At 37.7% G+C, this 12832-nt stretch overlaps 1 protein-coding gene across 3 annotated transcripts in view; it reads right to left on the reverse strand.

Annotated features, from left to right (window-relative positions):
• Nucleotides 1–634: 634 nt before the first annotated feature.
• Nucleotides 635–12832, reverse strand: part of MOSPD2 (motile sperm domain containing 2) — a 62526-nt gene continuing 50328 nt past the window's right edge. Inside the window, exons 11-16 of one of the 3 annotated variants that reach the window (XR_009050296.1) lie at nucleotides 12489–12585; nucleotides 11620–11716; nucleotides 11116–11245; nucleotides 3845–3947; nucleotides 3033–3222; nucleotides 635–1550 (exon numbers count right to left, since the gene is read on the reverse strand). Coding sequence is in view for 2 of the 3 variants with exons in the window: in XM_057718396.1 (XP_057574379.1) it covers nucleotides 3085–3222; nucleotides 3845–3947; nucleotides 11116–11245; nucleotides 11620–11716; nucleotides 12489–12585 (565 nt within the window). In the remaining variant the exon portion in view is untranslated. Of the gene's footprint in view, nucleotides 3223–3844; nucleotides 3948–11115; nucleotides 11246–11619; nucleotides 11717–12488; nucleotides 12586–12832 lie in introns of all 3 variants that reach the window. The other 2 variants (XM_057718397.1, XM_057718396.1) reach the window with 2 other exon arrangements.

A 12832-nucleotide genomic window follows, 5' to 3' on the forward strand; every position in this document is an offset into this window, starting at 1 on the left:
TCCTTTGTAGTTTAGAAGATGGACCTGCCCTTTTTGTTCTATTTTATGGAGCTGCACTTGGGAGTTGTGTCTTCCAGTGGAGAGGGGACCACACCAACAGTCCCCAGGGCCTTTGCCATCACCATCGGGGCTGCTCCTCCCCAACCACACCCAGGCCCCTTGCTCCGTGCTCTGGTGCCTTCTCGCAGGGACCGCCTGCCATGCACCCGGCAGCCAGACAGGATGTCTTGTCAGCCTACTTCCTGCAGGTTCCTGTCAGGCAGGCAGGTGTGCAGGTACTAGGACTGGGGGCTGCAGGGCGATTCTGACACGTGTGGCCGCTGTAGTGATAGGTTCTGTGATGGAGCCCCCAGCTGTGACAGTGCAGCCAATGTTAAGTCGGGAAAATGGAGAGTGCCCCCTGAAGAGCAGCCATCCCTGACCCAGGAGCAAGGAGAAACGGGACACACTAAGGATGGGTTCACCTGATCGTACAATTGTATCTTCGGAAGCTTGCACTGCTGTCCTTCTAAAAAGGTAAGCAGGTCCAAAAGAAATCAATGTGATCTTTGAAAGGTCAGAGTGAGCCTGAACATTGATTTTTAAGATGCTTTATCAATTAGAGACCAGAGGTTTTTCCTGATGATATTTATTGCATAAATGTAATTATTTTTCTAAAACATATTAAAATAGAAAACATGTTCTTTTGATCAGTTTATACAAAGAAAATACCAATATAGTAATAAAAATACTGAAAATATATGAAAAGCACCAGAACATTAGAGAAATTACACTGGCAACAATTCTAGGAATATATTTTTTTGCAATTTTACAATAAAGTGCTATTAAATCCAGTCAAAATTAGTGGCAAGATATAAAAACAGTTATGGTATATTATGAAATTTATGAAATTTGAGGCTAGCTTTACTAACAATTATATTTTTAGGCTACTTGCCTATAATGATATTTCATTAATGTTTTCATGGAAACTATGCATTTCCATTTCTAAGTGGAAACAATCTAAATCTTAAATGTTGGTCCTTGGTAATTTGGTCATGAACAGGTATTGACATATTAAAAATAAAATGATTAATTATAAAGTACTCAAAATAATCATACAAATGTGATTAAATAAAATCAAAGACAATAAAATCAAATGTAAATATATATGATCAATCAAGACAAGTACAAAAGTTTAGATGCCTTTGATTTTATGGTTAATTTTCAGTAAATTTTGCTTAGTCACATTTAATAGACACACAAATGTTAACAAGATATGTTATTAAATTCAACTGGCCAGACAGCAGGGAAAAACATTTTAGTGAATCAATGTAATTTTCATGTGAAACATTAAAGGGACACCTTTAGGACAATACATTTCCAATTTTGACTAATTCTTTCCTCACTTATTTGCCAAAGAACAAAACACATACACAAATAGTGTGGGATTGGATTATAATAAAGCCAGGAATCTAACATATAAGGGGAAACCGCTGTGCACACACACAGGGAGATACTACGGACAGTACTTAGGGTGGGCTGCAGTCACTTTCACGTCTGGAGGTGGCAAACTGAAACAGAAAAACCCAAATTAAGACAAAGTATCAGACCAGTGTCCATTTAAGGTTTTATTTCCTAGGCCAATTTTGAAGGAACTCTTATTTTTTCATTCTTCATAATGCCATTTTGGAATCATCAAGTTCTTAAGATGAAAGCCTCCAACACTACAACCTCAGAATAAAACATTCTCCAAACATGGCTCAATCAAAACTCAAAATTTATTTTACAGGCAGACTTTTTTTCTTTCATATAAAGTAGATTTACATGTGAACCAACATGGACTGAAACTGATTATATTACTGAGAAAACAAACTACTTTCACTAGGCTCTGCTCCTGCGAGGTGTCTCTTGTTAGGAATGGAGGCATCATCCTCAGTATTGCTGTGACAAAGGCAGAATATCAAGCAAGTCAATTGACCCTGGTCTGAAGGTTTTACAGTGGATCAGTGAGTTATATTTTTCACTCTTAAACAGAGAACTGACATTTGAGTTTCGTTTTTTTTTTCCCCACCCTTACAGATACTCCAGTCTTTTGCCAAGTTCCCGTCTCACGGCTGATTTTAAAAATGAACTGAAATGTAAACAACTTATACTGCTATGCATCTCAAAAACTAACTTTTCAAAAAAATTTTATCTAGCTCCTTTCATTTAGAAAAGAGCGTGAAGATGGTCCAATGGATCAGGCCTTTATAATAAGTGAAGCAAAAGGGTCCGAGTCCAGCCAGAGAGAGCAACAGGAAAGAAACTATGTAAAAAAAAAGACCGGAGAGGCTCTCCTTCTGGATGTTGCTGACAGAATTCAGAGAAAATCCAGCCAGACTTGGTTCCCCAAATCCTACCTAAATGAGAGTGTGAGTGTTCATTAAAAAGTCTGAGATTAATAAAAGGCAGGCAGGCCATTAAGAAAGACGGATAAGAAACAAAGGCTAAAAGGTGGTTTGGCATTAAGTAGCTGTACATTCCAAAAGAACATCGACTAGCATCTGGTAGTAGTTCTCAAAATTACAAAGTCATGGTTACAGAAATTACTCTGTATTTTTTTTTCAATATACATGTTCCTCTATATACATAGTATAGAAAAGCTAATAAGTTGGCTCAGCTATAATAATTCTGTCAAAAAAAAGGAGATGACTTTTTTGGCTGCAACAAAGCATGTTACTTTTCTGTTCAGCTAACATAAATACATGATAAAACAAGCTTTAAAAGTGTTCAAATCAAAAGGGAAAAATAAATTATCTCTAAACTATTAAGTCACACAACGGATATGCCTTTACTTACTCGACTAACTATCTATAGTCTCTTAGAATCAATTTCTTCAGTGTTTCCTTATTCTAACAGTTTATTTTTTCAAGACATGTTACAGTTCCAGCCCCTAAATGCCCGTACATTTCCTTGGAGGAAGCACAGATGTGCAACTAAATGCCGTACATTTCCTTGGAGGAAGCACAGATGTGCAACACTTTTCAAGGTGATGAAGAAGTTCTGGATCTTACTTTTTCCAACTAATGAGCGGAAGAGCCTTGTTTCCTACTGAGCACCATTTCTTTAACTGTACAACAAGTAGAAGAAAGAAACGACAAAAGCAAGCGAGAGCACTGTTAAAGACAGAAGCAGTTGTTGGAACCAGATACAACGCTGAACTTGGTCTTCAAGCTTCCTATTGCTTTCTAGTAAACGATTGAGCTAAAGAGGGAAAAAAGGATGAAAGGTTTGTATCAATAAAACAGTACATTAATCATGTACATGACAAACAGGAATATTAGAAATCCCACAAACGTTTACGGGCTAGAGTCCATCTACTCTGAAAGGCTGGGAGCTGAAAATGCAATGAGGAATTAGATTTGGTTGGTGAACAGATGTGTATCTGTTTATTCTCATTTTGTAAAAGGTCTAATTATCTAGTTGAGAAAGGAGCAAAGCAGTCATTTCCTGGAGGTACTGAAACCAGCTCTTCAGAAAGAGAGCCCCTCTACCTTTTTCAAATTTAAGTGCACTACATGGTACCTCTTCCATGAGATCAGGTTCTTTGATACCACCCCCCCACCTGCCCTCCCCCACCAAGCACCATGTGCTTCGCTGTATGGTCCCTAGTCCAAATCGAAATAGCCAGAGTGCTTTCAAAAAGTTAGTAGATCTCCAAAAGTAGCTCACCACTTACCGTTTCTGATCTGGCTTCCCTTCACAAAGAAGAGAGCATTTCTGTCATGTCTATGCCAATGGTTATCCTTATGTTAGTGGGGAAAAATGGATTTCTAACATTGATTAATAATAAAGACTTTTTTAGTTAGGAAGAAAGAACACTTACTTGTAGGTAGAGATCTTCACTGGTTTTGTCTGACATGTTAAAGGCATGGTCTTTTAATGTAAGAGTGGTTGGCTTACTGCTCTCAACAATATGGCATCTTAACCTATGAAAATCCAAAGGAAACATAGCTTCTTAAAGTTTTTAATGAGTTTTTTTTTAAAGTAAAATATAAAATGAAAAAAGTTAAACACAAAAGTCTCTCCCCAGATGTACCTAAGGCAGCAGCTCAGTATGTATTTATCTTTGAAGGGGAGCAGAGCTTGCCACCCCAAAACATGCCTCTGTGGCACAAGGTTTATCCTGAGCTGGCTATTTTTTAAGAAAAAGCAGACACGGGAAAAGCTCTGAAAACTGAATAGAAGTTACCTTTTTGTGAGACATTTACAGTTACAAGAGAAATCTCCATTTTTAAGGGTGTCTCCCTCTGCACCAGGAAGAGGAGGATGACTCTATATCTCTAGAAACTCTTATTAATAGAGAACAGAGACTTAAATCTGTAGGACAACCGTAGCCGTGTATACTGTGCTTTTCCTGCCATCCTCCCAGAACTTGCTCCCTCATCCCCCAACATCATCTTTTGTCTTCAGCTGCAGATGGTATTTAAGGTGGTGTCGTGGGCCCTTTCAGGGAGTTTTACTGTTTTCCTGGTTCTCTCTCAAGTATACAGGAGGTATACATGCTATTAAACTTCTGTTTTTTTCCTGTTTTCTTCTGTTCATCTCTCTATGATTACGGGGGGGAGGGTCTTAACCAAGAAACTAGAAAAGTAAAGGGAAAATTATTTTTCCTCTCTTACAGTTTGGCAGCCTCCCATGGAAGCTGCTAAGATACCATACTCGCTTGGGAGCCTACAGCTGGGATCCTGGAAAAGTGGCAGAAGCCAGAGAGGATAATAATCATTATTGAAGTCAGCTCTCCTGCATCTCACTCTGGTGCCAGTTGAAAGAGGAAGGTAAAATTTTCACCTTGTCCCTTCTTTTCCAAATTGAAGTTAGCTGGAGAAAAGATTTGTGTCATCTAGTTTCTTAGGTATCGTGACTTTGATAGAGATTTTTATTATGAGTACTTTTGTTTTCTGCTGATCCTCTTTCCTCCCAGAGATGGTCAGTGTTTGCTTTTATCTCTGTTTTTTTGTGGTGCTTGTCATAAGGAGAACCACAGGACACATAAGATTTTCCTTTTGTTTTATTCTGTCTTGAGAGCTTGGCTTTATGACCAGTGAGAGTATTCTCTCTGGTCTCTGCCAGCTGGATGATGCCTGTGTCTGCATGCATCTGGCGACCAAACGAATAGGCTGGAGCTGCAAGACACGAACTGCTAAGCAGCGTTCTCTGGCCCCACCAGCTCTCGGGGCAGTTTGTCATAAGGGGCCCTTGTCGTCTCAACCTTCTTGTCTCATTTAGGGCTGGAAAGTACTGTTCCAGTAGTGCCTACCCAGTGCCTTCAGTGTAACTGAAGGCATATCACATTCTTATGGGAAACTGGAGATACTTTTCACAACCCAGTTCTTACCACCTGTGACAATGAAGGTCTTTGCTTTCTTAGGCTAACTCCAGGAGTGAGCTTTCTGAATCTCGTGAGGGCTGCACCTTTTGCACTCCCTTTTGGGATGCCTCTTGCATCCATGGTTAAGTAATAAAAAGGCTTACTGGTTTGAGATGCTGTTGAGATTAATATAAGATCCTACGCATCAATGGCCCAAATGATGGATCTTTTGACTTGGAAAAACTCCTGTGTTTAAATATTTTTTAGAGAGCTCTCATCCTACACAATTATCTTGGTGGTATCTATAGAAAGACCAACTTGAAAGGAGGACGTGAAGGAGTATGGTGGCTAGCCTTAGGGATGTCCTCAGGAAGATGAAATTACAAAGCTCTTTTTACCTCCACTTTCAGAAGATGTCTACCAAATTTAGAGAAGAGTTAAAAAGATCAGTGGCCATTCAGTTCCCCACTCAGAGGGACCTTGATTGGCTGCTAAGAGGGTGTTCTTCACACCCATGATTATATGGTAGTTATCAGACAAGCCAGATGGCCCTCTGGGGAAAACAGGCACACTCGCACAGGAAACATGACCAGAATTCCTCCCAAATTATCAGGAAATGGATCGGCTGAAGGCCAGTATTCAGGGGCTGATAGAAGCAACAGTAGGGGCTTTTTCCCCTAAGGTGAATTGGTCCAAGGTTGAACTGTGCACTCAGAAAAAGGACAGCATTCAAAGGCATTTGTTGAATGCTTTATGAAGACTTTGTAAAGGCAAGCTGCATTAAGCCCTGAAACTCCAGAACATAGAAATCATTTGATTTCCATCTTAATTGGAAGTCTTCTCCCTGATATAAAGCAAACTGAAGAAAATGTAGTTGGATGGGCAGGTCAGTCCCTTGATATCATTCAGGCTGCAATCCAATTTTTTGAGGAATTAAAAGCAACTATCTTTGTCTTGCAAATCTTTACAAAACCAGAAATTCAGCTCTAGAAGCACTTCAAAGTTCACCTAGCCTAACCAATTCCAAAACCTGCCCTGTTTATCTCAAAATACTTGTAGGTATTGTAAAAGACCAAGTCATTGGAAAGAGAACTGTTCTGCACTTAGAAAAGAAAAAATTTAAATGGTAATTACTCTAAACCTCTGATAATAGGCAAAGTACCCCCAAAACTCCAGGAAAAAAACTTAACCTTCTCTGTGCCTTTGAGATCTAGGACCTGATAGCCAGCTCTCAGAAATGCAAGCTTTAGGAAAATGATGCTCATCAGAAGGAAAAAAAGGAGCTATTTTGAAATTGGGCAAACGAAAAAAGAAACACAAACAAAAAACTCCACAAATATTAGTAAAAAAAAAAAAAGCTTTAACACTCTAGGCAGGTAAACTTATTCCAATTACCAGAAACACAATTTAGATCCAACTGTTCTTTTCTAAGCTAGTGAGTTCTGTGTTACTGTACCTAATTCATGGCTATAATTTTAGAACCAAAGCTATACTAAGGTCTCTGCATCTGTATGTTTACATGTGTTTATATATGTATGTTATAAATGTGTGATATTTTTCTACCTCTGAATGGTGCTGCCAAAATTACTTCATAAAAGCTCTATTTAATTGGCTTAAAGAAAAATAAGTGCTGATTTTCAGATAAATATTCTGAAAACTCTCAGAAATATAGGAACTAACCTCAAGTTTTTTTCAAGTTCACATGATCTAGGATAATCTAGGATAAAAGCTGGGTTTAAGTTTGTTGGTTTAATTAGACAGGCAGGTCTTCAGAGGTAGCAACATTAGATACAATGCAGACATGCAACTTTTATTCTGCCTGGGCTTACTATTCAAATAAGTTCATGTTATCGCTTACAAAATCTGTCAGCAAGAAAAACACCTTGGGATGATGGCTGACTTTGTGTAATGTCTCCTGTAATGTCTCCTGATGTTTTTGTGAGTAGTCTAAACAATTGCTGGGAGCAAGTGATTTAGATACACGTAAGCAGGATAAAAGTTTCTAGGGGAACTTTTCAGCAGTGAGTATGTTTTATGGTATATCTCTTAAAAATAGTTTTCCAAATGTCTTTGGTAACTTACTTGAAACTTTAGAGTTTTGATAAGTTAAATGACAGGAAATTCATTTAATATCCGGGTCATTTCCAAATAAGATAAAATACTGAAAGATTAACTACTAAACATAGGTTTATCTACTTTTGGCTTCTTATTACAGAATGAAAGATATTTGAGTATATTAGTAAACATATCTTGTGCCACACTGAAAAACTATACTAGGAGGAAGTATCTGTTTCTAGAAATTATGGAATGTAGTCATAAGTTTGCCAATGTAAAGAATGCTGGTGTAACTGACTGCAAGTGCTTCTTTCTTAGTTTTCACTAAAAATTAAGGTTTCTAAGGATTATTAAAACTACTAGAAATAAATATAACAACTCTGTACGTAAGAATTAGGATGTGTTTTTGGCCAGGAGAAGTATGGAGATGCATTTTTGTTAAGGGAAGTGAAAGTAATTTTATTCTAAAGTAAAGCTAATTATTTCAGAATAGAAAGTAGGAGAATAAAGGTCAAACTAAGTGGATATACAAAGTTGGGAAGAGAGAGAAAGAGAAAACTTTACCTTATATAGTCAAGCCGGCTAAAATTGAATAAATTTGCTTGAAGGGTTTTAAAAATAAGCTTAATATCAATAGTGTAATTACATAAAACTAAACTTTCTTTCATTTGCTAAAAAGACAGTTTTATTGGACTATTGTTCTGCCCCTGATAAGAGACTGTGAAAGGTTTTTGTTTACCTTTTTAAGTAATCTGCCTAGAAAGCAAAGATTTTGCATTTTATCAAAATAATTTCCTGTGCTTCGTGTTATCTTTATTATCAGGTCTGATTATTTTAGAAAACTGAGTCTTTTAAAAATTAAGAGCTAAGTTTCGCTCACAACTATGTGACCGTCTGTATTTGCTTTTGAAATTTTTTTGACTGTCACTTTGGTTAATTGGATAATTATTGTTTCATAATGATTTATGATTCTATTTAGTCAAGTGTCCAGAACCTCTTGTTTTTTTGACAAACTTCCCCAAATCAAATTCTAAATGAAGTCTTGGGACTTCCCTGGTGGCAGAGTGGTTAAGCATCCACCTGCCAATGCAGGGGACACGGGTTCGATCCCTGGTCTAGGAAGATCCCACAAGCCACGGAGCAACTAAGCCTGTGTGCCACAACTACTGAAGCCCAAGTGCTTAGAGCCTGAGCTCCGCAACAAGAGAAACCGCCACCATGAGAAGCCCACGGACCACAACAAAAGAGTAGCCCCTGCTCACCACAACTAGAGAAAGCCTGCAATGCAGCAACAGAGACCCAACACAGCCAAAAATAAATAAATAAGTGAATGAAGTCTTTTTGACCTCAAACTAACTTTGGGATTTTCCACAGGGCCCCTGGAATATCTCAAAAGATGTGTTCTCTCTCCTTACAAAAAGATATTAAACCATTTAGGCTTATTTGATACGTTAAATTACGTGGGACACATTGTCAAATAAGAATACTAAACCTTCTTGATTGAATAGATACGTTTCATCTTCAAAAAGATGCACAAAAAGGACTCTGACAAGTACTCTAGAATACAGGTTTCTGAGAACTTTAAGATTGTAAAACTGAACTTGGTAAGAATTTCTAGAACTAATGGAAAAACTGGATTCAAGCAGAACAAAAATTAATAACATGGGATTGAATGAACCTGATGAGGATGATTATAATTTTTGACTTTTTGTTTGAAACATGTTTTGTTTCTCCAGACTGAAGGAAAACTTTTTCTCTGAAGCGATCTATAATTTACTGCAATTTGGTGAATTATACCTTTGTGAGCAGAATTGAGACAATTTTTCTCCATACCTGATCCCTCCACAATTTAGAAATTCTTAGTGAATATTCTCATTTTCATGGTGATATAGTTATTTGCATAAGTTCAATGAGAATCTGTCCTCCTTGTAACAGGACACAATTGGAAACATGGTTATATTATCAAGGTTTTGACTCAAATGTCATATTTGAAAGTGAGATGCATAAAGTCAGATATGACCAGACGGCTTGAAGGAACTAAAGACCCTTAGCAAAAACTGACCTGATACCTTGCTTACTCAGTTCCAGACAGCCTTACTAGGTGAGTAAGGAAAGTCAATTCCTGGCAAGCTCAGGAACCTCAGAATATTTTGGGGACCTCATGAAGAGAGGAATTTGCCTCAATTGCTTTAATAACCTTACCCTTGTTTACTGTGCTTTTCCTGATAGCCTCTCATAACTGGCTTTCCTCCCCCAGGAAGAAAGCCCTGGGGGAGGAAACATCTTTCTTTCGTCTTTAGCTGGTATTTAAGGTGACAGCTTGGGCCATTTGGGAGAGTTACTCAGTTTTCCTGGGTCTCTCCCATGTATACAGGAGATATCCGTGTTACGAAACTTCTATTTCTCTCCTGTTTATCTGTCTTTTATTACAGTGGGTCTCAGCCAAGAACTTAGAAGGGTAGAGGGAAAATTATTTTTCCTTTCCTATATCTTCCAGCTTCCTAATGCATGTATAAGTAACACAATTACACACAATGCTCAATAACCTATGAAAAGTTTTTTATATGATATTCAGTAGAATTCACCTGATCTTATGATTTGAAGGAAACCACCGTTTCTAGATGGGAGGCAGTGCTTTCAGCTGGACCTTCAGTACCAAACCACCAAGTCTCCCCTTGTGTGTGAGCTAAGTGATGATCGATCCTCTTTTGACAGTTATAGAACAGTAAGCCGTTAGGAACTGATTTACAAAACAAGAGAACAACTCATATATAACAAAACAAAAAAACCCATATAATTTTGAGGTACTGTTTCATAAGAACTTCAAAAGTAGGCCCTCCTGAAACGTAACTTGAAAATTTAAATATCTACTCCATCTAAAAACACATCACAACCAGCAGGAGCCTCATCTAGATCTGTGTTCCTTCCTCCCTCTTGGCTTAAGGCTGATCCCTACCTTGGCTTTAGACTAATCTCTATCTACTAGATGCCCACAGCACCCCACTGTCCAGTTATGACAACCAACCATGTCTCCAGGTATTGAAAGTGTCCCTTGGGGGGCAAAACTGGGCACACTCTGAAAAAAAACCACAACCGACATTCTCTATTCTCCTTTTCTCTTCTATACATCTTTTCAAGACCTGACAAACTTGCATGCGCACACAGACATACATGTATATGCCTATACGGTCACAGGGTTTTCTCCTCTTAAATAGGATAACTGTCATACATATTTTTCTGTGAGTAGGTGTTTTTCTTTCCCTAATAGTATATATCACAGATGTCTTTTTCCTGTATCAGAACAAACTGACGTACTAGACTCTTGAATGAATGCAGAGTACTCCTTCTCAAATGCATTTCACTCTTACTTTACTGATTAACATTTAGGTTCTTTTCCATTTTTCACTATAACAAACAATGCTGCAACAAACATTCCAGTACATAAGGCAAGATTCCTACAAAGGTAACTGCTGGAAGAGAAGTATCTGTGTTTGTAATTTTGACACATCCTGATTCTTGCACTGGTCAGCAAGCAAGTCTCTGCTATTAGCGAAACTCCAGGCCTCATTCACCTGGGCACCTCAGAGCCTTGTAGGGGTTGGGGCCCACATGGTAAGCCTAGATGTCTGCCAAATGCCAAAAGGAAGGGATGCCTGCCTAGCCCATGTAGGCACATTCCTCTTTGAGATTTTTCCCATCACAACTTGAGAGCCTGTGAGTAAAAAGCATACCTATGCTCCATCACTTTGTTTCTAGGAACTTCTTTCCAGAACTGAGTCAATTCTGCTGGGCCTGTGCCAGATGACTGTTCCATTTCTGCAGCCATGATCAGAAAACGGTCTTGGGCAGAGACTGTTAAACCTGCATTCCAAAAAGGTAACTTATTATATAAACAGGAACCTCTACAAAGGGGTGGATATCTGGCTTAGGTGTTATTCTAGAAAACAAAACTAAGGAAAAAGAATAATATGGAAATATTTTAACAAACAGAAAGTTCTCATAAAGATGAAGACTTTTTTTCTTTGAAATTCAATTTAAACTGGCATCAGTTTAAACAATTTTACTTGTTAAATTTTTTTTTAATTTTACAGGTGAGGACACAGATGCCTAGAGTGTGCTGAGGTGACTTGCTGATACTCTTCTAATTTCTAGATTCCAGTCCTGCTCTGCTAACTCATCACCCAGCCCCAGATCCCCCGTAACACCCCACTGTGGCCACCCAGGTGACGACTTACCCCCATGGGGAGACACAACTATATCAACTGATGCGCCAGGGTCACAACTGCTGTTGCTTGGCTTGACCCTGTACTTTTCTGGAGCAGTTGTTCTCACCTGTTCATAAAAAACAGTAGTCACATTATAACCTTTATGCTCTTTGGGGGGAAATGGCTTTAAAATGGCTTAAAAATTAAAATCTAGAAAACAACCTTGGTGGTTATGTATACAATGTATCTTTCCCCATCTATAGGAAAAAAGCATCTCAATCTACTAGAAAAAAACGCTAAGTCTGTCACTTAGCCTTCCTCTTAAATTAAAAAAGAAATCCAACTGTTAAATTTATGCTGTTAATCACCTGAATTTAATAATTCATGTTGAAAAAACAACACACATTAGAACACGTTACAATAGCATTCATAAATTTAAAAACAAGATAATCAAAGGACATCGAGAAAAATAGATGATTTAAGGAAATAATATGCTACAATATGGGGCAGTGGTAGACTCGGTCCTGTTACACTTAATGCTCAGTATTAGGTTAGTATACAGTATAAACTACACTCCAGAATATACCACACTTGGGGGAAAATGCACTTTGGATTTTACAGTTTTATTTTTCACTCTATGAATGATTCATACAATGAAAAGTGAGTTTCTTTCTTTTTTTTTTTTTTAAACAAACCCTGGGACTAATTTGGACAGTACCCTATCACTGCACATTAAAGACTAAGATACAGACCTCAGGGAAAATTTTGATAAGCTATGACACATGGTTAGAGCTAGAAGGCAGTATAACAAGCCTAAAAATATCATAAATAAAAACTGTACAAGTTCAAAATTATCAGTCTTTCAATTTTCACACAATTTATATCTTTCAGATATTTACCTTAAATGCCACTATGTTTTTAGTTACATTTGTCAACACTATCAAGGCTTTCTTCTCTCCAGATTCTGTACTTCCAAAATACAGTTCTTCTGCTGGGCTAGGTGGTGACAAAAGTATAAGGCAATGATATTGCTCAGGATAAATGACACTCTAATCATCAGCTTGAAGAAAAACATATGGTTAATATTTTATGCTCAGAGATTTCATCAAAGAAGATTATAAAACAGTTACCTAATATATTTTGTATTTTAATCTTACTGATTTAATGCACACTATTTAAAAAGTCCTATGGTTTCCCCCATGATCTAAAAGCAAAATAGGAAGGAACAAGAGAGAATTAGGAA

The sequence above is a fragment of the Hippopotamus amphibius genome, chromosome X (assembly GCF_030028045.1).
Source record: "Hippopotamus amphibius kiboko isolate mHipAmp2 chromosome X, mHipAmp2.hap2, whole genome shotgun sequence".
Lineage (NCBI taxonomy): Eukaryota > Metazoa > Chordata > Mammalia > Artiodactyla > Hippopotamidae > Hippopotamus > Hippopotamus amphibius.